This window comes from Fukomys damarensis, unplaced genomic scaffold (assembly GCF_012274545.1).
Source record: "Fukomys damarensis isolate Sample0158 unplaced genomic scaffold, DMR_v1.0_HiC HiC_scaffold_16, whole genome shotgun sequence".
In the NCBI taxonomy this organism is placed as follows: domain Eukaryota; kingdom Metazoa; phylum Chordata; class Mammalia; order Rodentia; family Bathyergidae; genus Fukomys; species Fukomys damarensis.
Window position 1 is genome coordinate 101,062,302 of NW_022900928.1, and position 25,956 is coordinate 101,088,257.

The 25,956-nt window shown below is 40.1% G+C and overlaps 1 protein-coding gene and 1 pseudogene across 1 annotated transcript in view; one reads left to right on the forward strand and one right to left on the reverse strand.

Moving 5' to 3' along the window:
- Positions 1 to 8,803: 8,803 nt before the first annotated feature.
- LOC104856721 lies at positions 8,804 to 10,195 on the forward strand (annotated as a pseudogene).
- A 14,779-nt stretch (positions 10,196 to 24,974) lies between these two features.
- Positions 24,975 to 25,956, reverse strand: part of LOC117286274 — a 5,167-nt gene continuing 4,185 nt past the window's right edge. Inside the window, exon 4 of the mRNA XM_033763976.1 lies at positions 24,975 to 25,620. Within this exon, the coding sequence (XP_033619867.1) occupies positions 25,393 to 25,620 (228 nt within the window). The 3' untranslated portion in view covers positions 24,975 to 25,392. The remainder of the gene's footprint in view (positions 25,621 to 25,956) is intronic.

Genomic DNA, 25,956 nt, shown 5'->3' on the forward strand with positions numbered 1-25,956 from the left:
AAAATTGAAGGGTGGGGTGGGGAAAAACACAAATAAACAAATAAATAGAAAAGTGAGGGGTGAAGGGCCAAAGAAAAGAGGAAAAGATTTTTTTAAAAAGCAAAAATAAAAGTACATCCTTGTCTGGAAGACATAGGATGGGATTCTGCGAAGAGTTATGATAGCAGGTTTTTCACAATTTTACTGGAATTTTAAGATTTCCCTCTTTGGCATAAATATGACAACTGTAAAACAAGGCAATCATTTAAAATTTTTAGGAAAAAAAGATACTATTTAGGATTGAAATATTTTTGTGTCTTGGCTTCTAAAATTAACTCTAATCCTACAGCAAATGTGAATATTCTTTTTATTAAATATGTATTATGTAAAATTAATCATTTTTACCATTTTGAAGTGTACTGTTCTGTGGTATAAAGTACATTTACACTGTTCTGCATCCATCCCCACTATTTATCTTCAAAACATTCTCATCTTACAAAGATGAAACTCTCAGTTCAGTAAACACTGACTCCCCATTCCTCCTTGTTCTACCTTCGAGAGACCACTACATACTGAAGTCAGACAGTATTTATCCTTTCATGACTTATTTCTACTTTGTGTAATGCCTTCAAAGTTCATCCATGTTGTACCATGTGTCAAAAGTTCCTTTCCAAGGAATCAAGGCTAAATATTCCATTGTATATATGTACTTTTAAAAATCTATTCATCTGTAGATGGACACTTGGGCTCTTCTACCTTTTGGCTATTGTGAATCATGCTGATATGAACCTAAGTGTACAAATATCCCTTGCATCTCTACTTATTCATTTAGTTTGGTTTCTTGAGACAGGGACTTGCTGTCTAGTTCAGGCTGCCTTGAACTCACTATGCAGCCCAGGATGGCCTTAAACTCAGGGCAATCCTCCAAACTCAGTCTCTCAAATGCTGGGATGACAGATGTGTACCACCACATCTGGAATATAAAAGTTACTGGTATCATCTCATAGTTTCAAATAAATACTGTAGAAGGGCTGGGGGTTTAGCTCAGTGGTTCTGCTGCCTGACTCCCAAATAAATACTGTAGAGTCATAATGGAGATGTAGGGAGGAAATGGTCTATTAAGATTTCAAAAGGAAACCAGGCATGGTGGCACACGCCTGTAATCCCAGCACTCGGGAGGCTGAGGCAGGAGGATCGCTGTGATTTCGAAACAAGCCTGGGCTACATAGTGAGATCCGGGTCAGTCTCAACCACATAGTGAGACCCTGTTTCAAAAAACAAAAAACAAAAAAACCTAATAATAAAAATAATAAATAAATACATATATGCAACTTAGGCAAACAAAAATATAATAAAATTAGAGGTTTGTAACATGGAAAAGAAGACAAGATTCAGGGGAAATTAATTACTCTCTTTACAAATAGGATAGTTTAAGACTTAAGTGAAATGTGTGGATAGCAGAATGAGATGGCTGAAGAGAAATTTGACCTCTATATACACAGATTTATTTTTTCCAGGGTCAAAAAGACCTAACCCTGGGAAAGATAGAAAATATGGGACTGCAAGTTCAAAATAATTAAGGCTGAGAGAAGAAAAACAGAGTCACAAAAACACAGGTTCATACAGTATTGCAGAGAAATGCACCAAAGGGAGAGGTAGAGCACAATAACAAGCAATGGCCAGAGGAGCTACCATGGTATGGCCCCAAGACAATGGCCCAATCATGTTGACATGAAACCCATGGAAGCCCCTTTGCAAGTACGATTTTCATCTCAATCTGTGGTCAACTCTGATGCATCCACTGTTTCAGCTAGAAGATGTGGAGGAATGTCAGGTGGGAAGCTGGGATAAATAAAGAAAGTAATCAGACTGGACATGGTGGTGGGGCAGGCTTTGAGGGAGGCTGAGGAAGAATGATCACTTGAGCACATGAGTTCAAGACCAGCCTGGGCAAAATAGCTAGGACCCATCTCTAAACAAATAATTAAATAAAGGAGGGTAAGTGATCAATATGTCACCAAGTTTTCCTGCATTTCAAGATGGACAGCATACAGGCATGATGTAGGCTTTGCAATTAGATGTACTTTCTAAGACTCTAGTGATGTGCAGAGGAGGAGTCAGTCCAATTTTATTTTTTGGCAACAGATAGAAAGGCCATTGTAGTCATGCAGAGCAATGGTGAAGGATGTGAATGACATTTGTCCTTCTATTTAGACCTCTCCAGCTGCCAGCCTTCTGGTTCCCGTTTTTTAGGGCTGGTTCTCTATTTCCCAGCCAATAATGTGAGTCATCCAATATCCTTCTAATACATTTTTTTCTACTTATGTAAGCCAGAGTCTACTGCTGCTTTTGCATTGAGGGACCCTGACAAACACAGTGAACAGGAAAGTGTGCAAGCAACCACAGCTGGAGCTACCTTCTAATCAAAATACACAAAGGGCAGAGATTCCCAAAACTCCTAATGATCCTAAATGGAATAGCCTTAAACACTGCCTGTAGAGTTGATCTCTTCATGGGAAGCTAGAAAATAAAAAAGTTTTAAAGCAAGGCCAAGGCAAAAAAGAGCTGCATTAGTCTCTGGGAATTGAATAATGTTATTTCTTTTCCATAAGGTTATCAGAGCTGTTGGAGGATAAATGCCTAAATGCTTTTACTTCCAAGAAATATGAGTTGGTTGGATGTAGGAATGGGGAAAGGTAAAGATTCCAGAGGAAATGAATGAAAGTATCGAAGTGCAAGTCCAAGTGTCTAAAGGGAGCTCAGCGGAAATGTGGCAAAGGACCTGTAACCCAGAAATGGCTAAATACCACAAGTGATTCTTTGTGATTCTAGTTGAAAAGGAGTGAAGACTTTGCACCTAATCCATTAGCAGAAGGAACTCCTTTGCTTTGCTCACTGCCATGTCCTCAGTGGTGCCTAAGACACTGTCAGTTGTCACTAACGATTTGTTGAATGAATGAACAAATGCTATAGATTGGACAGATACTATCAGTCAGCCCATATCTTCTGTTAAGAATTCCCATGAAATGCAGTACATGCTCATGATCCCAGCCCTCGGGAGACTGAGGCAGGAGTTTTGCTGTGAGTTTGAGGCTAGCTTGGGCTATATAGCAAGACTCTGTCTCAACAACAACAACAACAACAACAGCAACAACAACAACAACAACAACAACAAGAATTCCCATGAACACAAGTTGCAGTGACACTGAGGTTTGAATCTAGATGTGTCTGAATCTTAAGCATTTTTTTGAGGTACAGGGGATTGAACCCAGGGTCTCAGGTACCCTAGGCCAGCTACTGGCTGAGCTACATCTCCAGCCCTAAAGCCTATATTCTTAACCCAATGGTTAAGCTATAGTGTCTCCGTTCAAGACCTAGCAATAAGAACTTCTCAGGACTCTGTTGTCCACTAAGCCATGTGCAAGAGCTCATCACAGCTTCAGTTGCTGACCAAACTGTCACTTGCCCAGGCCTACACCTCCTTCTTCTCTAGGCATTATCATGGTGGACATGCTGAATCTTTCAAGGTGCTAAATCTTGTCTGAATTCTGGGGAAATGTTCTTTGGTTGCTCATTTAGTTACTTTTCTCATTGCTGGAACAAAATACCTAACACCCAAAGGTAAGGAAGTAAAGGGTTTTTGTTTGGTTTGGTTTGGTTTGGTTTGTTTGGTACTGAGGATGGAACTCAGGACCTTGCACTTGTGAGGCAATTGGTGGAACCACTGAGCTAAATGCCCAGCCCTGAGGAAAGCTCACAGTTCCTAGAGGTTTCAGTCTGTAGTTGGCTGGCTCCAAGGCAGAGTGGCACAGGGGAGAGGGGCATCAGAGAGGAGAACAGTTCATTACATGCAGAAGACAACAAAAGGAACAAGAGACCTTAACTGCATCTTTCTGCCACTTAGTTCTCATCCAGACTACTTAGGGCAAGTAGAACTCACAGTCTTAATCCTAGATCCCTTGAGCCTAGTGAAGTAGGAAATGGTAAAGACCCCAGCACAGATAACTCTTTAACATGAAGATAGGAGCAAACAGTGGCTTTTAATGATGCCAGCGGCTCAGTGAGTGACTCCTGTCAGTCTCAAGAGCCCCAAATAGAAGTTTGCACTTCCTTATTATCTCTTTTTATATCTACAAGGCTTAATTTCCCTGGGAACAGTTTCAAGCAGGATTTACACAAAGCAGAGCAGTGGAGAGGAGAGAGCAAAGAGTTCTGGCAGGACTTTCTGAGTCTATTATGCTCCTTTGGTGCTAGATTACAGAGGTTGTCATGGCTACTCAGGTACATTCTACAAAGAGCATAAGTTACCTAATTAACCCATAGTTGCCTAATAACACAGTTAATTCATAGTTGCCCAATTCCATGCAGAGGGGTGGTCTCCTCTCTCACCAGCATTGCACCATGAATCAATCACACACTCTAGATTCAGCAACCTCTGAAAAAGTCCCACCTAAGACCACATGATACTTTGGGAGGGACACCAAAACACAAGGCATAACGTTTTGCCTCTGGCTTCCTAAAGACTCATGCATAACCTTTTATGAAAAAAAAATTTTGTCCATCTCTGAGAGTTGCCAAAGTCCTTACAGCTTCAGCATCACTGAAAAGACCAAGTCCCAAGTCTCCTCTGAGATTTAAGACAAACTCTTAGCTGCAAGCCCCTGTTAAACACTTCCAACACTCAATGGCATGATATAGACATTTCCATTCCAATAGTTACAAACAGGGGGACACAAAGGAATGGAACTAAAGCAAATCCAAAATCCAGCAGGGCAAACATTAAATCCCACATTTTGACTTCTAGCATCCCCAACAATCTGTGGAAAGATGTGACCTCTAAAGGGCTTGTGTGGCTTGATCCCTGTGGCCCTTCTGGTGGTTGTAGCTCCCATGGCTTCTCTCTGAGGCTGGCTCTGCTCCCTCCGTCCTTTCAGGTTTCCTCATATGACCCACATTCCTGGCTTCTCCAAACTTCTGGGATCTCCATTGCACCTTTGGCTTCACAATCACAGCTTCATACACTGCCCTCTTAGGGGTACAATGCCTGGCCTCCCAGGCCTTCTTCTGAAATCTGGGTGGGGTTTTCCTGACCCAACAAGTCTTGCATTTTGCATGCACCTAAAACCAGCGCCACATGGATGATGTCAGGGTCTGCCGCCAGCTGGAGCAGTAGCCAGGTTTCCTTCTCTCTTGGCTGTAGGGGTTGAGTGCTTATGAACCAAATCCTGAGGAACAACTTGCCTAGGTTGATGCCATTCTGGAACATGGTGCTCTGGGGTCTTGTGTGAAAAGTCTTTCAGCTTTACAACTCTGAGGCTGCAAAGGGTAGAGTCCTGCTGCTTGAGTGTTCTCAGGCTTTCTTTTCTATTCTCCTGTTCCTTCTTAGCAATCAAGATCTTTTCTGCTCTATCTTTGTAGTCCACAACTTTACTGGAGCTTCCTTTCTGGCCAAATTCACAATGTTTTAAATCATTCTGCTGGCCTCTTTGCTTTTGATTCTCAATGTAGATCTGGCCAAAAGCCCCCAACAGCAGCCATGCTATGGCCTCAGCATTAGACTGCCTTGAAATTTCTTCTGCAAGATTAATTAGTCCACTGCCCCTAATCTCAATGTCAGGCAAAGTCTCTGGACATGAGGAAAACACAGACAAACTTTCTGCCAAGCCATAACACACATCATTTGGAATCCAACAGCCAACGTAGTTCTTCCCAACAGAAACCTCTTGAGCCTGGTCTTTACTGGCAGGATTTCTATCAGTCTTCTGGTCTTCTGAGCTTTAATCAGAATCTTACATCAAGTACAGCCTAAGGTGTTCCAGCTATACTTCTCAGCCATCATCTCCAAACCTTTCCAAAGTTTTCTCACAAGCCATTCCTTAAGGCTCCTGAACCATGTTGGTCAGGTATAGTCACAGAAATGACTTCACTTCTCTAGTACCAAATTTTGTCTTAGTTACTTTTCTCATTGCTGAGACAAACTACATGACACCCAAAGCTAAGGGAAGAAGAAAAGTTTATTTAGTTCACTTGTAGAGATTTCAGTCCAAGGCAGAGTGGCATATGGCAGAAAAACATGGCAGGGGAGAAACAGTTCATTGCACACAGAAGACAGCAAAAGAAACAAGACACCGTAACAATGTCTTTCTGCCCTTTTTTCTTATCCAGATTACTTTGGGCAAATATTACTCACACCCTTAGTCCTAGTGTCCTTGATCCTAGCATTGTACCATGAATCAATCACACACTCTAGATTCAGCGACCTCTGAAAAAGGCCCACTTATGACCACATGACACTTTGGGGGGACATCTAAACACAAGCCATGACAAATGTCATAATTTATGAGTAAATATAAAAGACATGATTCTTGTGTCCCAATGTTACAAAGAGGGTTTAAGGAAACTGCCCTTTTGGTGTTGACTCAGAGCTCCCATTTCCTCCTTTTCCCATTCCATATACCTGCACTTGGGTGCCCACGTTACTCAGGTATGAGTTGATGCAGAAGGCTAAACTTGGACATAAATATGAGAAACAAACTAATTCAGTATCATCCTCTGCCTCCTTAGTATGTCAGGACCTTCCCTGGAGATTTCATGAGATCTACAGGTAGATTTCTGGTGGCTCTCCCTTGGTCTCCCAGAGGTGCTTAGACTTGTATAAACCCAAGAATGGACAAAAATAATTCTCCCTGTGGTCTTTCTTGGACAAAGCAGTTTGGAGAATATATTACAAATTATTTCTATCTCACAAGAAATAAAATCGACTGAAAAATTTTAACACGTGTCCATTTTACATGAAAATCTATAAAAAATCTAAATGGCATTGATAGCAAAAGTAGGTCACGGGTTGTTTGAGGCTGGCGGTGGAGAGTGGAGCAGTGCAAAGGGACACAAGGAAACTTGTCAGGTAAAGGAATCATTTCATATCTTGACCGTGATGATGGCTCTGTGATTGTTTAACTGATGATACCTGATAGCTTGGCATTCTTCAAAAATAGATCCTGGGCCAGACATGACAGCAAACACTTATAGTCTCAGCGCTTTGTGAGGCTGAGGCAAGAGAATCCCAAGTTTGAGCCCAGACTGGGCAACTTACTCAGGGAGATCCTGTCTCAAAATTAAAAAGGTTTGAGGTTATAGCTTAGTTTAAAGGATTAGGTTCAACACCCCATCCTGTTAAAAAAAAAAAGCCTTAAGAAAGAACCTATGTGAAGGTAATTATATGGGAGATGATTCCAAGAAGTACAAGTGAGGAAGTATAAAAAATGAGACAAGGAACAGAAAGGGTACATTAATGTACCCAGGTAGGTTACTGGTGCTCGATTGTGTTGAGGACCCTCAGAGATACTCTACAACACACCTAGGAATTGTCCAACGAAAAGACAGGGAAATTGGAGTATTTCTTCATCAATTCCCAAGCCCTCCTGACACCCTATTTAACACTTCCAGTTTGTCCCTTTTGCAACCAAGCTTCTGGCAACACAGAAGAATCAGAGATACTGCCACTCACCTTTCCATCACTGTGACAATATACTTAAAAATAATTCACTTAAAAGAGAAAAAACTTATTTTGGCTCACAGTCACAGGTTTTAGTCCATGGTAACTTTCCCTGTTACTTTACACCTGTTTTGAGGTAGGAAGTCATAGCAGGAAGGGTGTGGTAGAGAAAAGATCGCCTCATGACGCTAAAAACAAAAGGAAGAAGGAGCTAGCGTCCCAATAGCTCCTTCAAGGCTACACACCCCGCCATGATCTAACTTACTCCTTCCAAAAAGCCTTACCTTGGAGCAATTCACTTTCAAATTCTCCCTACTTGTCCAGAGTAGCTATCATCTCTCTCTTTCTCCTTCCCCACTTTCAAATTAAATATATATATTTATATATAAATATATGTATATAAATATGTATATCATATATATATATATATATATATAATTGTCTTCTTTTATTAAAAAAAAAGAAAAAAAGTCTGGGATCCTGAGGCATGGAGTCCAAGTGGTGGTGGCTGCTGCAGTTGCCAGGAGCCCGTGTTGCCCTCAGAGAGACCCATAATGGAGGGGAGGAGGAGGAGGAGAAGGAGGCAGTGGACTGAGGTGCACTCTGTCAGAATCATTTGAGCTTTTGCTTTCTGACAAGGCCCGTGGCCACGGAGAAAAGCTGACAGTGCCTCGAGTGATCAGTGCCTGCTGTGTGCAAACACTTTTCTGTGTCATGGGGATCCAGTGAACAAGACCAAGAAGGTAACTACTTTTCCTATGGAGCTTACATTTTGGAGGAGGAAGGCAGACATAAACCAAAGAAATAAACAAGATAATTTCAGATAATGTGTGATTATGGGAAAATGGAGGAGTATGAAGAGTTCTGTGAGAAAACTCTTGCCAGAATCCAAGAAGCATCACTATCCAAAGAGAGCTAGCTCTCTGCCTGCTCAGTCTGAAAAGTATCTCACCGATTCATTTCCATTGAGTGGCTGTACTTTCTCCACTGCTTAATATGGAGAAGAGAATGGAAATACAACAAGAAAAATAGAAAGCACTTGATGTAGAAGCAAGAAAGCAGGTTAATAGGAAGAAAGCTTTATTTTGATCAGTGGGGGGCCCAAACAGCTTATTCTAATTCAGAAGTCAGAAATTTGAATTTTTCTGCTACATTTCCAAATAGCTTGCCAAGCCCTACTGAACAGTCTAGCAAAGTTTCAAAAGACAACTGGGGTTTATGCATTGATAATGAGGCCTAACATAAACCTAATGGAGATACAAAAGGATTAATTCTCCAAAGCAATGTGATAATTCAAATAGTCACACTGAAACCAAAATAGCTCCAGAGATGATCTCAGCAACACAGAAAGGAATTCTCATTTCTGATGGTCTGGTCTCAAGGACTGAAGAACAAGATCTACCAGTTTTGACACAAGTCACCCCAGTCTCCTATGTGATGAGTCTTCAGAACCTGATGAAAAAGTCAAAGGAATATATAGAAAGAGAACAATCTAGATGCAGTCTGGGAAGCAGTACAAGGAGGAGCATCAATGAGAGTCACTCAGACAAAGAAAATGATGCTGCTAAAGTGAGTGAGCGTGTGAAGGGGAAGGCCCTGCTGACAGGCAAACACTGTGGCTCAGTGATTCCTGATAAACTCAGCCTTAATAAATCAAATGTTCTTCTCCAAGGTGCTTCCTCTCAACCAGGGAGCACAAATACATCCATTTACGTAGCTCTTCTAAAGTAGACATTCCTGTCCAAATGGGGAATCCCACTGCTCAGGATTCTGAGTTCTGAGTTCTGGATTCTAAAGTTATTCCCACTTTTATTACTGAAAATAATGTGTTCAAAAGTCTTACAGATTCATATGCCAAATTACCCAGTCCTGAGCCAATAGGAGCCCTAAAATGCATCAAAGGTGTTCCAGGCCATCTTCAGCATGTCATATACTTATAAATAACACAATAAAAGCCTGTAAGTTAAAGGAAAAGAACAAATGGTGGACACAGTTGTTCCAGATACTGATGAAAAAACAAATGTATCTGAAACTGTGCCAAAGTTACCATTTGATTTAGCAGGAGTTTGTTCAAGCAAGACAAACTGTCAGCAAAAAAGCCAATGAAGCCATAGAAGATGTGGCTGTAGGTAAATCAAGACAGGTGTGTCAGTTTTTGGGCAATCAGAAAATAAATCCACACATGGTCTTGCTGCTGTGGAAGGACAGTTAACATCTAAGGCCAGAGGAACACACAAAATGAATAATACCCCTTGTCCTATGGAGCCCAAATTGCAGGATCCGTATGTCACTTCTGGCCAGTGTATATATAGCAAGTCAAAACTTGGGAATGGCAAGTCAGTCCGTGTGTTAGAGAAAAACTCCTGCAATTTGCAGATGGAACTGAGTATGTCTTACAGCGTAAAAATCCATCTCCTTTACTGATGCAAAACCAGAACCTTGGACAGCAGATGGACACACCCATGGTGTGTACAGCATTTGGATAACAGCTTGGGAAAAGTTAAGCGGAGACTGGACTGGGATGTGGATGGTGTGCAGAAGAAAAACAGTCCTTACGTCATAACCACTGGCATAGCTGAACAGGAGAGACAATATTTGCCGGAAAGATACCCTGAGGGAGCTCTCTACATTTACAGGAATAAAATATTAGAAACTAGCATAAAAGGTAAGGGAACTTTAAAATTGTTTGATAGTTCACAAGAAGGCGGACTTTTATTTTAATATTTTTATTGATTTGTTTGTTTTGAGACAGGGTCTCACTAGGTAGGTTAGGGTAGCCTGGAACTCACTATGTAGCCCAGGCTGGCCTTGAACTCATGGCAGTCCTCTTGCCTCAGCCTCCTAAGTGCTGGGATTACAGGCGTGTGCCACCACCCCTGGCTTGTTTTGATATTTCTGATTGACATTTTTCAAAATAAAAAACAATTGTCTTCACCTGTTAAAAAAATAAAGGCTTATCGCCAAAAGATTCTACCTCTAATAATAATGCCATAGGCTGGAAATCATGCCTTTAGCATATGGGTTTTTCAAGGATATTTAAGATCAAAACAGTAACACATAGGGAAGTTGGGAGCTGTCTGAATCATCAGCAGCTGCAGTGAACTCCAGTGGGATGATGGGAGGTGGAACATAGCATAAAATACCAATACCAGACCATTCAGTTGAATACAAAAAAATTTAACTCAAACTGCCTTTTGCAAAAGAGATAACATCTAAGCTTGTAGAGTCATATGGTCATAAAGTTCAAGGACAAATCAAAGGACTAATAATGTTATTAGATCTCTTTCCATCTTTCAGATCTGATCTCCTCTGTATGAGCTGTATGCAAGCTCTATGTGGCAACAAAACAGATGCTAAGAGCTCTTGGATCTACAGCCTCCAGTCTCAGAGGGAATGAGAAGGTCTTTTCCTGAAAGATCTTACATAAATTTCTGGAGGAGCTCTAATAGGACTAACTTGAATCACCTGTCTCTAAACAAGGGCGTTAAAGGAATAGAGGGATGCTGATTGGTAAGGTCCTTAAGCCAATCTTAAACCATCATCGTGGTTCAGGGACTTTAATTCTTTGGCCAATGAGTGAGTGGTCACCTGTTCTACTGCTGATGATTCCATCACCTGAACCACAGGAACACTGAGTGGGGAAATTATGTATCTTCCTCAGCAATTATGAGAAAAACGTTTCTAAAAAACATCAGAAAGGATGCTGGGCAAGCAAAAAACCATGTTTATTGTATCAGTGTATCTTCAAATTGACTACACATATTAAACACCTTGGAATCATGTTAAATAGAAACTCCAATTCAATGGAGTCTGAAATTCTGTGTATCTAAGAAGCTCATGGTGATGCCAATGATGCTGGTTCATGGGACATACTTCTGAGTAGCAAGACTCTACACCCACACAGCTAAAATCATAGTATCCATGATTTCCCTTTTACTCCCAGAGTGCTTAGTTCTTTCTATCATCTGTCTCAGTTCTCACCTCTTTCCCTTCCTCTTTAAAGTCTTCCACTGAGCTCTTTAATATTTCTACTTTGGTACTGACAGATACTTTCAGTATCTTTCCAGATCATTTCATATTTTTTTAAAGACAGAGTCTTGCTATTTAGCTCACGCTGCCCCTGAGCTCATTATGTAACCCCAGCTGGTCTCAAACTCACAGACATCCTCCTGCACACATCATGCTGGCTCATTCTTATTTATCACTCTTAAGTAAAATACAAACGTACCCGCAAGAATACCCCACTACTGTAAACAGAAGGTGCTCATTTTATTGTACCCCATCTATTTCAGGGAATGGATTTTATTGATTTTGGGGGTGTACCAGGGATCAGACTCAGTTCCTTGTGCTTGTGAGGCAAGTGATGGAACCACTGAACCAAATCCCTGGCCCTACTGATTCTTTCATAAGCTTCTCTCCTTCTCCAGGACTCACGTAATTTAGCAATGTCATCTTCTCCCGCTGCTATTTAATGCTGTTTTATACCATCCTGGTCACATTGTTCCTCATCCACTTGCTCATTGTTTTGTTTTGTTTTTTTTTTTCTGTCCAACCCATACCATGTCTTCTCGGTTACTTGATCTTCTCATTTCAATCATCATTTTCTTCTTTTGATCTTGTTAGGGGTTATGTCTAGATGTCCCCCAAAGCCTTGTATGGTCACAGATGGGGCTTTTCCAGAGGCGGCTGGGTCTAGAGTATGTGAAGCTGGTACGATTCATGGTGCAATGCTAGGATCAAGAGCAGTAGGATTAACGTGAGTGCTACCTGCCCTATGTAGTCTGGATAAGATAAAAGGGGTAAAAAGATGCTGTTGAGGTCCTTTGTTGCTTTTGCTGTCTTCTTCAAAGACAACTTTGCTGTTTCTCCTCTGAGATGCCTCTCTGCCATGGGCCATTAGGACTTGGAGCCAGCCAACTATGGACTGAAACCTTTACAAATCTAAATAAATCTTTTCTCCCTTAACTTTGGGTATTGAGTATTTGTCCCAGCAACAAGAAAAGTAACCCACACACATCTGAAGTCACAGTGGCATCATAGAGCCACTCCCAAAGGCACACCTCCTTGTGATAACTGCTGTGGACCCAAAAATGTATCAATTAATTATGGTCCCTAAAGCAAGCTTTTTTGAAGTGACCTCTGTGCAGTGGAACTTCCTATAAGAGGTCAGCCCTTGTACTGCACAGATCCATTTTCACACCCATGTTCAAGAATCAACTCCTCCTTATTTCTCATGGGCCTCTCTTTTTGAAGATAAATTTAGAGGAGGATTGTGATGGTTAATCTTTTCTTGTTGTTGTTTTTTTGGTTTTTTTTTTTTTTTTTTTGAGGCAGGGTCGCACTATTTAGTTGAGACTGACCTGGAACTCACTATGTAGCCCAGGCTGGTCTCGAACTCACAGTGGTCCTCCTGCCTCAGCCTCCCAAGTGCTGGAATTACAGGCATGTGCCACCACGCCCAGCTGTGATGGTTAATCTTGACTGTCAACCTGATTGGCTTGAGAGATGCCTAGGAGACTAGTAAAGCACACAGATCTGGATGGGTCATGGGGGCATGACTTTGGGAACTAACATGTGATCCCTGGCCCCTTCCACTCTGGCTCTTCCCAACCTGCTCTGCTTCCTAGCTATCATAAATTGAGCAGCTCTCTCTACCACACCATTCTTCTATGATCATTTGTTGCTGGCTTCCATGTGCCTCTCCTCTAAATTGTGGTTGTCAGGTATTTTGCCCCAGCAACAGAAAGCCGATCAATATAAGGGAAGTGGCTAATGGCAAGAAGTACAGCCTCCATTTTTGCATTTGTTTTTCATTCTTTCCCTCTTCTACTATTCATGCTAAACTTCTCTTACTCTCAGCCATAATCTTGACCAGTCTTTGCAGGGTTTCCTAAAAGTGTAATTAAAACTTTTATTCTTGGGCCTGGGGATTTATCTCAGTGGTTCCACCACCTCATAAGGTCCCAAGTTTGATCCCTGGTACCAAAAACAAACAAACAAACAAACAAAACTTATTCCTTAGGGGCCTGAGCTCTTTGTAATTAGCCTCCTTAGACTAGGACTGTTGCATGTGTTCATTCACAATTAAAGCTAGAGAAGGGCTTATCAAGGTTAGCTGTGTTCCACATGCACCTGCTCCTGCCTACACATATCCCTGCCATGTCAAAGCAGCCCACCTTTTGCTGATTAGGTCAACAATCCCAGCAAAATGGAGACTCTTTTCACTTTTGGTTCCAGGTCCCAAGGAATTCAGATCATGCTGGTGGCAGCAGCAGTTTATCATTCAATGGGACCCTTGCCAGATCTTCTAGAAAGCAAGTGGCCTTCGGGGTACCAGAACCTTTAACACCCCAGAGTCTAGCATTAAAAGATGGGAGCAGGAACTCTCCAGTGTGTCACTGGGATTGGAGGCAAATGAGAACACTTCTGTTTTCAACCCATTTCCTAAACCCATATATTCTTCCCACTGGAGTTACTGTACCACATGCACTATGATTTAATGTACATACTGCCTTTGGAAGGATAGCATCCTACCCTTACAATGCTTTATGTGGATGGCTGATCCTGAGTTGTGTAATATGTTAAAAGGCAAAGCATGTGGGATTTTCAGGCAACCATACCCTCTGCCGCAGGTTCTCTTCAAAGGACATATGAGAAGTACACCTCATGGCTGACGCAATATTCAAACTGAGGAAAAACAAAGATACTTTGTGACTCAGAATTCATATCCAGGGAAAACATCTTTCAAAAATTTTGTCAATGTAAATAAAGTCTTTCTCAGACTAACAAAAACTAAGGGAATTAGTTGACAACAGATGCAAGAAATGTTAAAGGAATTTCTTCAAGCAGAAGAATGATACCTGGCAGAGATTTTTATCTGTGTGAAGAAATAAGAGCTCAGCAAATGGTATCATGAAGGCAAGTATAAAACCTTTATTCTTTCATTTTGTTTTCTTGAGACAGACTCTTGCTATGTAGTTCATGCTGCCTGGAGCTCACTATGTAGCCCAGCCTAGCCTCAAACTTGTGGTGATCCTCCTGCCTCAGCCTTCTAAGTACTGGGGTTGCAGGTGTGTGCCTCCCTTCTTTAATTTTTGAGTTGGGGTCTTGATAAGTTCCAGTCTAGTTTTAAACTTATGATCCTCCTGGCTCAGCCCAGTTACACCCCCCCTGCCAAAAAAAAAAAAAAAGAAAGCCATTATAGATTGGATTTTACTTCTTTTTGGGGGGGAGATTTACTTCTTAATGAAGTCTATGCAACTACCATTTTAAAAAATGTAACTACCATGTAATTGGACTGTTTGAGCCATGCGCATTTGGGTGGGGGGTACCAGGGATCAAACTTGGGTCCTTGAACTTGCAAGGCAGGTGGCAGAACCACTGAACCACTGAACTAAATCCCTGGCCCTGAGCATTTAGTGTAATTATTCATATGGGTTGGATTTCAATCTACCATATTCCTAGTTTTCTATTTGCCTATTGTGTTTTGGTCCTGTTTTCCTGTTTTCTTTTGAACTAGGTATATTTTACAATTCTATTTAATCTTCACTGTGAGTTTATTAGAGTTATACCTCTTTTATTTTGGTGAGTACCTTATGATTGACATCTTTAACACATGTTTAATACATCACAGTCTACCTTTTTCATAATATTGTGTCAGGGCCAGGGATTTAGCTCAGTGGTGCAGCCGCCTGCATCACAAGCACAAGGTCCTGGGTTCAATCCCTGGTACCAAAAAAAATATATATTGTATTATTTCATACACAGTATAAGAATCTTGGGAGGAGTTACATTATATAGCACCCATGATGTATATACCTCTGTGTCCTTTGCATAAGACAGAAGGCTGATCAGAATCATCTTGTATGCTATTACTGGAAGGACTCTATTAAAAGCTCATTAGCAAACTTAATGAATCTTACTATTTTTCACGTGCATGTTTTCTTCTAGTGTTGGGGCTTGAATGCAGGGTTTCATGCATGCTAGATAAGTCCAGTACACTGAGCTCCATTCCCAGATGCTTACAAGCGTTTTTCATATTATTTTCTACTATCCCCACTGATGCATAGGAATGCTACTGATTTTTATATGTTGATATTGTATTAAACAGAAGAAATGTAAGAACATGTTCTTTTACTATTCTTTCTTTCCTTCCTTCTCCCTTTGTTTCCTTCAATCCCCCTTCCTTTTCTTTCTTTCTTGGTGTTGGGAATCAAACCCAGGATCTCATATATGCTAGGCAAGTGCTCTCTCATGAAGCTACATCCCAGCCCCTTTTTACTCTTTTAAAAAGTAATTTTTTTTCAGTATCAGGAATTAAACTCAGGACCTTGTGCTTGCCAGGTACGCATGGCAAAAAGGAATTCAATGTACACTTAAAATTTGGTGTTGGTGAGTCCTGTGAATCATACCTCTTTAATTGTTTTCCTATGTTCAGATGATTATTTTTTGTAACATGATGATGGGGTTTATTTTGGTAAGTTTGTATATGCAATTAACATATCTTAATTTCAATCCCCTTCCCCATCTCCATAATCTACCTTCTGGTTTCCTGTCCTTTCTCCTTACTAATTAATTAAGTATATATTCTTTAAGGTTTAGCATATAAAATGTGATTTTTCACTCAACATGGTTTTTACTTCCATTTTCTTGCAAATGACATTTCATTTTTTATGGCTGAATAATATTCCAATCGGTGTTTATACTATCTTTTCTTTATCTGTTCATTTGTTGATAGGCATCTACAAGTTTTCACAGCTTGGCTATTGTGAATTGTACTTCTGCAAACATGGGTATGTATGTATTGTGACAGTATACAGCCCTTAATTTTTTTTTTGTTTTTTTTGTTACTGGGGATCAAACTCAGGACCTTGTGCTTGCAAAGCACATGGTGGAACCCCTAAGCTAAATCCCTGGACCATTCTTTAATTCTTTTAAGAATATGTCCACGAGTGGCATACCTGGGTCAAATGGTATTTTTATGTTTAGTCCTTTGAGGAATCTCCACACTGATTTCCACAGTGGTTGTACTAGTTTTCATTCCAACCAACAATGTCCTTACCCCTCCCCATCTTCACCAGTATTCATTGGTTTTTGTATTCTTTGTTTGTTTGTTGTTTTTAGAGACAGAGTCTCACTGTGTAGTTGAGACTGACCTGCAACTCACTATGTAGCCCAGGCTGGTCTCGAACTCACAGTGATCCTCCTGCCTCAGCCTCCCGAGTGCTGGGATCACAGGCATGAGCCACCATGCTCGGCTGGTTTTTGTATTCTTAATGATAGCTATTTTGGTTGGGGTGAGATATGATCTCAATGTAATTTTAATTTGCATTTCTCTGATAGTTATAGATGTTGAACATTTTTCATATACTTTTTGGTACCCGGAATCAAATTCAGGCCTTTGTGCTCCTGAGGCAGGGAGCAGATCCACTGAGCCAAATTGCTGGCCCAACTTTTTTTGTGTGTGTGTGTGGTACCAGGGATCAAACTCAGGACCTTGTGCTGACAAGACAGGCAGTGCCACTGAGCTAAATCCCTGGCCCCATTTGAACTTCTTTTGAGAAGTAGCTATTCAGTTCATTTACCTACTTTTTATTTGGGCTGATTTTTAAAAATTCTTCTTGTATTCTAGGTAGCAATCTTTTTTGTTTGGTTTTATTTTGTTTATTTTTTGAGACAGAGGCTTACTATGTAGTTCAGGCTGGCTTTCAACTCACTATGTAGCCCACGCTGGCCTTTAACTTGTGACAATCCTCCTCAGCCTCCCAAGTACTGGGATTACAGGTTAGATAGTAATCTTCTGTTTGAAGAGCAGCTAGCAAAGAATTTTTTTCCCCCATTCACTGAGTTATCTCTTCACTGTTATTTCTATGCAGAAGCTTTTTGATTTGATGTAGCTCTATTCATTCATTCTTGATATCATTTCCTGTTCAGGAAGTCCTTGTACTCATGGCTTCAAGTGTTTCCCCTATGTTATCTTTCAGCAGTGTGATAATTAATTGTGGAATCAATAGCTTCATTGCTTCTGATTTTTAAATCTAGGATTTGATCCATTTTGATTTTAGTACAGGATGAGAAGTAGGGATCTAGTTTCAATTTTCTGCATGTTGATCTCCAATTTTCCCAATGACATTTGTTAAAGAGACTGTCTTTTTCTACAGCATATGTTTTTGTCTCCTGTATCAAAAATCAGATGGCTGTACATGCTGGGTTTGTTTCTGTGACTTCTATTCCAATGGTCTACATTTCTATTTTTGTGCCAGTACCATGTTGTTTTCATTACCATGGCTTTGTAGTATAGCTTGAAACCCAGTAGTCCAGTGTGGTTATGCCTCCAATGTTGCTCAATTTTGCTCAGAAGTGCTTCAGCTATTTTGGGTCATTTCTGATTCACAATGAAATTTGGGAATTGAATTTTCTAGTTCTGTGAAAAATGCTGTCTTTTTAATTGGGAATTTACACATCACTTTTGGTGGTATGACCATTTTAACAATATTACTTTTGCCAGTTTTCTGTTTGAAATAGGGCCTCATTATGCAGTTCAGGCTGATCTTTAACACACTATGTAGCTCAAACTCCTGGCGATCCTACTGTCTCAGCCTCCTGAGGGATGGGATTACAGGTGTGTGCCACCATGCCCAGCTACTTTTTCCATTTTCTAATGTCTTCAATTTATTTTTTTCAGAGTTCTGTAATTTTCATTAATGGGTCTTTTACCTCCTTAGTTAGGTTGATTCTTCTAGTTAGTTTTGTTGGTTAAGCAATAATGAATGGAATTGTTTTCCTGTTTCTTTCTTGATGTGTTCTTTACGGTGTACAGAATCATAACTAAAAATTTGTGTTAATTTCGTATCTTCTTTTTATTGTTTCTCTTTATATTCTAATTCTTTCTCTATTTTCTTTTAAAGACAGGGTCTCACTTTATAGCCCAGGCCAGTCTTGAACTTGCTATGCAGCCCAGGCTGGTCTCAAACTTAAAATCTTGCTATCACAGCCTCCTGAACGCTAGAATTACAGGTGTGTGCCACCACGTGTGGCTCACACATTCTCTTGAACTTTGTATACCACCATAATAATGTCCACGTTTTTTTTTCTTTCTTTCTACTTCTTATATCTCATTTCTGTTATGTATTTTTGCATTGGCTAGAACCTCCACTATGATGCGGAATGACTGTGGTAAGCATCCTTGTCATGTTTTAAAAGTTCTACCAGTAAGTGTAATATTTGCTATAGGTTGTTAGAGGATTAATGAAGTCTATGAAAGCCCTTTTATTCCTAGCTTGCAAAAAATATATTTTAATACTTGAAATTCTTTTGGCTAAGCAAGCAGTCTGATTGAACTGTATCTTTACCCCTTTTTATTTTTGAGCCAGGATTTTGCTAAGTTGCTTTGTCTGGTCTCAAAATTTGTGTAACCTCCTGCCTCAGTCCTAGAAGTAGGTGGAATTACAGGTATGGGCCACCATGCCCAGAGAGCACTGACTTCTACTGTAAGCTTTTTCTACATCTATGGAATGATCATATATATTTACTCTTCCCATCTGTCGATGCAGCAAATTATACTGTATCAATCTCCATAAGTTGAAAAAAGAACAGCTGAATAGAAAAAGACTGCCTATTTCTTTCCTTTTTTGGCAGGATATCTATTTCTTCAATGACTGGCCAAACTAGCTTGCAAAAATATTCAGAGCCAGTGTGTTATTTTCAAGGAAAAACTTAATTACTAATTCAATTTTTTATGACTATGGCCTTGAATATTGTTTTTATGATGATGTATATCATACACATGAACGAGTTCAAAATATATTTGCACCTTATAAAAATAACAGTAACATGAACTCCTTCTTGTCTGCAACACAGATCAAGAAACAGGCTAGTTCCAGTTCCTTAGAAGCTCCTAGGTAACCCTACAAAGTTGTGTCTTATTTTCCACAGGAGTAACCATATTTTAAATTTTGTACAAAGTATTCGTTTTTTAACTTTAACTTTATGTAACCCTAGGCAATATTATTTTTCCTGTTTTTGACTTTACATAAAGTGTTTAATACTGCTATCTATTCAGCTGTGACTTTCTTCCTTTGCCCTATGTATTTTGAAATTCACTGTTTGAAATTGAAGCTAATAGTTCATTCATATTTTTCTGAATAGTGTTACACCATATTAAACAGCCACAATTTATTTATTGATTCTACTATTGATCAACATTTGGGCTATTTCCACTCCATTATAAGTAATGTTGCCTCTAATGCTACTAGCTAACTATGTAAGAAACACAGGAAGACTGTTTCGGTGTTGGGTATATGTTAGTGGTCATTTGTATTTCCTCTTACATGAACAATTTTCAAGAACTCAAACTTGTAAACTGTAGCCTGAAACCAGGTATCTGTTTTAGTTATTGGAATCAGGGCTGGGACTAGGGAGAGGGAAGTGAATAGTACTGTGTAAATTCAGGGTTGGGTCTTGTTTTTATTTTATATTTTAGTTTTTGTTCATCGCAGGGTTTTATTTTCTCATTAATTTTGATGTTTTACCACAGTATTATTTACATTAGTTACTGAGTTTTGGGATACTCAATTAGATTCTTTGCCTAAGTTAAATCCCTCATTTACTTCATGCTAGTTCCAGTCCGGCCTTGGTCTAAGGCACACTTTATCTCCAGGATGAGCTTCCACTAGGCATCTTAGTTTGTAGCAATTCTGTCCACTTCTACACTGGCCACCCATCTTGAATCTACTGTTCACATGCAGCCACAGTGATTTTTTGAAAAGACAGAGTCACATCACAGCTTCACTTCCTATTCAATCATCTCTTATTCTACTTGGAGTAAAATTCAAACTTCACATAAAACCCTGAACAGTCTGAGTCTTCCCTGTCTAGCCTTATCTCCTACCACTTTGCTGTTGCATCAGCTTTACTGGTTAACCTTCCAGCCCTGAAATATGCTAATAGTATTGTTGAACCAAGGTCTTGGCAGGGACCAATTAAAAATGGATAGTATTTTCTCATCCTTTAAATCTCAGATTGTCATCTCTTTTGAAAGCTTTCCATCCTAAAGTAATATCTTCCTAATACTTCTATGCTTTGTTCTTTTTTGAGGGGGGCTACCATATATTGAAATCAGGACCTTGCACTTGCTGGGCAGGTGCTGTGCCCCTGAGCTAAATCCATGGCCCTTAAAGTGTGGATTACACAAGCAACCTTTTTGTGGTACCAACGATTGAACTCAGGTCCTTGCGCTTGAGGCAGGCAGTGGCACCACTAAGCTAAATCCCCTGCCCTATTTTGTTCTGCTTCATTCCAAATGCTTTGACAGCATCTAAGTAACTTGTTTATTATTTTATTTGTTGTCTATTCTTTCATATCCTAAGATCTTTATGTAGTGCTTTTGCTCACCACCATATACCATATTTAGCACTCAAATAATCATTCTATTAAAATGGAAAAGATAAATAATAATAAAATTCAAAGGTAAGGGTTTTTTTTGTAAAAAAAAAAAACCCAGAATAAAATGATATTTTATTTTTTAACTTTCATTTTCAGTTGAACACAGAGGCACCGTACCACTAAGCTATATCCTCAGCTGTTTTTTGAGAGTCTTGCTAAATTGCCCAGGCTGGCCTCAAATTTACTATCCTCTTGCCTTACCTTCCTAAGTAGCTTGGATTACAGGTATGTACTGCAATGCTTAGCTAGTATTTATTTATTTATTTTTTTTGTACTGGAGATCGAACTCCAGCCCTTGTGCTTGTGAGGCAGGTGGTAGAACCACTGAGCTAAACCCGCGGGCCCAAGTATTTATTAATATGAAGTCAATTTGGCATTAATAAGATTGTAAAAAAGATTGTTTCTTTTTGCGTCATAGGTTTACATGTAAGATTATCTCTCAAAAATATAACTTTAATTTTTATTAAAATATCCATATAATAGATAAAGATTGAAAAAATGAGACCCTATAATATCAGTTGTCCAATAGTTCTTCCTATTTTTATTCTCCTCTAGCTTAGATAGTCCCAACTACATGACATTTCTTTTTTGTTTGTTTGTCTGTTTTTTTTTGAGACAGTGTCTCACTGTGTAGTTCAGGCTAGCCTTTAACTCACAGATCCTCCTGCCTCAGCCTCTTGAGGGCTGGGATTATAGGTGATGTCATGCATTATTATTAGAAAAAAAAACACCAAGTTAAGCAAAATACAAACACCAAGATTTTTTTCTATGTATTTGTTTATGGTAACAGTGATCCACACCTCCAGGCCCTCACCACAATTATTTTTTTGTTTTGTATTTTTGTTTTATGAGGCAGGGTCTCACTATGTAATTCAGGCTGGCCTCAAACTCTTAGCTATCCTCCTGACTCAGTCTCCTGAGTGTTGGGATTACAGGTATGTGCCACTACTCCTAGCCTCGCCGTATTTTTTTTTTTTTTTTGAGACAGGGTCTCACTATGTAGTGAGACTGACCTGGAACTCACTGTGTAGCCCAAGCTGGTCTCGAACTCACAGCGATCCTCCTGCCTCAGCCTCCTGAGTGCTGGGATTACAGGCATGCGCCACCATGCCCAGCCATAAATTTTAAATTTATCAATCTCAAAGGGCAAACAATATGTCTTAGTTACTTTCTCATTGCTGAGACAAAATACCCAACACCCACAAGTTAAAGGTTTATTTTAGCTCACAATCTGTAGCGGTTTCAGTCCATAGTTAGTTGGTTCCAAGGCAGAGCAGCAGGGCAGAGGGACATGGCAGAGGAGAAACAGTCCATGGTAGGACAGGCAGGAAGCAGTATTTTCCTTTTCCTTTCCCTTTTTATACCCTCCAGACTGTAAGCCTTTTGGTTGCTGCCACCCATACCCAGAATAGATCTTCCTTTTTCAGTAAGTGAATCATGCACGACACCCTGAAGTGTGCTAAACAAATCAGCAGACTAACCCAGGATCACACATCCACAGTCCAGTATCAACACCATGATCCAGTTACTCCCCAAAATCCCACCTATGAGTACATGAGGCTTTGGTGGGACATCTAGATATAAGCCATAACACAATATTTCCTTGAAATCTTGCTGTTTTTCTGCTGAGGTTGTCTTCCTATTTTCCACAGATGCTACTACAAGATTCATCATTCCTCTTTTACGAAAGGAGTTGTTATCCATTAATGGTCATTAACCCAGAAAATCTGAAATCCTTTCTGAGAACACCTTCACAGCCAGTTCATCATTAAGTCCTATTATGTGAATCTCAAAAAATTATGTCCTGAATTTATCATTTTTCTTTACTGCCATTGCAATCAGAACCATCCCTTGAATGACTGCAAAAGGAATTAACTAAACTTAATTACAGTAATTTTTTCTTGCCTTTCTCCAGATAGCAGTAATTTGTTTTTAATGTGTAAATGTAATGGATAAAGTTGTGTTCTTTTTCCACTCCTTTTAAATCACAGCCTTCCCAGATAACTGTACATTAAGTATATGATACATATGGATCTTTCCTATTTTTTCTGCGGATATATTGACATGTATTTGTGAGAATTGTTACATGGAAAAAAATCCATGAAATTATGCATGTACACATTAAATCATAAATATATATGAAATTGGATTAAAAAAAAGCACTAAAAGGAGCATTGCCCTGAGGAGTGCTCTGTTAGTAATCAGTTGGTACCTAAAAGTCTCAGTTTCTTACTGTCAGTCTCCATTAATAAATGGTTCTCAACACAGGGGTGCATTGCCCCCTAGTGTTGGATAGTCTGGGAGGTAGAGTACTGCTGACCTTTAGAGTATAGGGACCAGGTATGCTAGGCTTCCTGCAATGCAGGTCTGATCTCCCAATGAAAAACTATTTTGGCTAGTAGTGCTGCACACCTGTAATCCCAGTACTTTGGGAGACTGAGGCAGGAGGTTGGAAAGTTCAAGCCCAGCTTGTACAACTCAATGACTTAGTAAGAACTTAGAATAAAAATATGAAGTGCTGGTGGTGTTAGCTCATGTGAAGGTCCTGGGTTCCTCAGTATGCTCCCCAAAATAAAAATCAAAACTAAACAAACAATTGTGTTCCTCATTACTTTTATGTGTCCTATGATAGGGGACATATAATTTTCTGAACCTAAAATATAATTTATTTTTCATATAAACAGACTTGTTTTTAATAACAGAGAATGTTTTAAGAATACACTGAAAACAGATCAGTGTTGTCTACCAGAGTTGGCCAACACTATGTGTGTGTCAGCTGGCATTTGTAGCTTTCACGTTCATGGGGATTTTACTTGTAGTGATGGATTCATTTTATTTTTGTAGAATAGCTATATCTAAGCATTTATATATTGAAATGCAAATAATTTCATTCTGCCTTAGTTACTTTTCCATTACGAGCACAAAACACCTGATAATCACAAGTTAAAGGAGGAACGATTTATTTTAGCTCACAATTTGTAGAGGTTTCAGCCCAGAGTCAGCTGGTTCCAATGAAAGGGGGCATGGCAGAGGGGCATAAGGAGGAGAAAGAGTTCCTGGTGTGCCAACCAGAAGGCAGGAGTCTGCCTTCCTTCTGTCCCTTTACATTCCATCCAGGCTACAAATCTATTGGTTGGTGCCACCCACACCCAGGGTGGGGCTTTTATCTTCAGTAAATCTATTCCGTCACACCCAGAACCAGGGTAAAGCAATGACAGGCCTAATCCAGTCATCACACCCCCTTAATCCAGGATCACATCCCCATAATCCAGACACCTTCCAAAAGCTCCATCCACCAGGGCCTGAGGCTTGAGGGGGCATCTAGATAAAAGCCATGACACATTCTAAATTTCTTTAAATGGCACAAATAGAGCTTTATTTTGATTTAAAACAAAATCATGAATGTAGTTATAGTACCTATGAATTTCACTTTAGGCTAATAAAGGGGACACTGTGAAAATCTTTAATACATGGAAAGAGTATTAGGTAAACTAAGGTCGTCATCAGATTAAGTGATGTTTAGCTGCCTTTTAAATTAGCATGGTCATGCATGCTCTTGGGAGGTTGATGTTGGAGAATCACTGCAAGATTCAGGCCAGCCGGGCTGCACAGTAAGAGCTGAAGACTAGCCTGCACTACATAGTGAGACCCTGTCTCAAAAAAGGAAAAAAAAAAAATCCCTTCCAGTTCTTACTATAAACAGTTCTTTGGGTTTTTTTGTTCGTTTGTTTGTTTGAGACAGGTTCTCACTATGTAGTTGAGACTGACCTGGATAAACAGTTCTTATTCATTCTAGTCATCAACAATGGAAAAAAAAAACACATGTATAAACAAATACACATCACCTACACTGAATAGGCATTTCACCTAAATCCAAATAATTTTACAAGTTTTCTTGCTACGCAGTCACATTTGTGATTCTATAATTTCAAATTACAGTAATGTGAATTGATTACATATTTTATTTTTTTACCGAAATAACTGTCTCTAGACTGTGAAGAACTAAAACACAGAAAATGAATATACTTTAAAAAAAAGTGAAGTGGTTTTTTGCTATTATTTTTAGATTTAAAATTGCAATCTCTTTCCCTATGCCTCTTCCTTGTTTTTCCCCTTCTTAGTGACATATTTTATCCTGTCTTTAAATTACTTCGTCCTGGGGCTGGGGATTTAGCTCAGTGTCTCCGCACCTGCCAGGCAAGCACAAGGTCCTGAGTTCAATTCCCGATACTGGAAAACAAACAAACAAACAAAAAACAGCGTTCTGTTCTCTCTCCCGAAGCCCAATTCACACTCACTGGAATGACTGGAACGGGGACAGGGAATTGTGAGCTTTGCTTACTATTACAATCCCAAGGTAATGGGCAGTGCTGAGCACCCAGAAGAAGCACAGAGAGGATTTGTTGCATGAATGGGTGAAGAACACACGCATAAAGCACAAACGGCTGCTTTCGAGCGCCAGTTGGACCTCAGGCCTAGGTTTGCGACTGAGGATTCCCGGAGCTGGTTTGGGGCTTTGTGTATATACGGGGAGTTTGGGAGCTTGGCGCACATAGCGTTCCGGTAGGACTCCGAAGCTTGCCATTATAAGAAACATACTTTAATTGCAGGGTCTGTCGTCCTCTTGGGCAACGTGAACAGAATGATTTAGGGCATTTCCTCACCGGCGCTTTCACGGTGAGAACGGTCCAGGGTGGTGGGTGCTGAATGCGGAAAGGAGAAACGAGTTCACGCGTACGTTTCCCAGCAAAAGCCCAGCCAGTGTCAAATTCTCCATCAGGATCAAATCGCGCGCCCTTCCTCCCGCAGCCCGCCCCACGCCCACCCCGCCCCTTCAGACACCTATCTAGATGGGCGGAGCCGAGGAGGGTGCTAGAGGCTTCTCCTAAGCCGGTGAAGTTTGCTTCAACGGATATAGAGAATGTGTAAATACCAAGGAAACCGTCCGTTCAAATAACACTGGAGCCGCACTTGACGCAAAGACAGCAGCAAAACACTAAGACAGCAGCCCAGAAACCACGTGAGGATGGCCTTCCCCG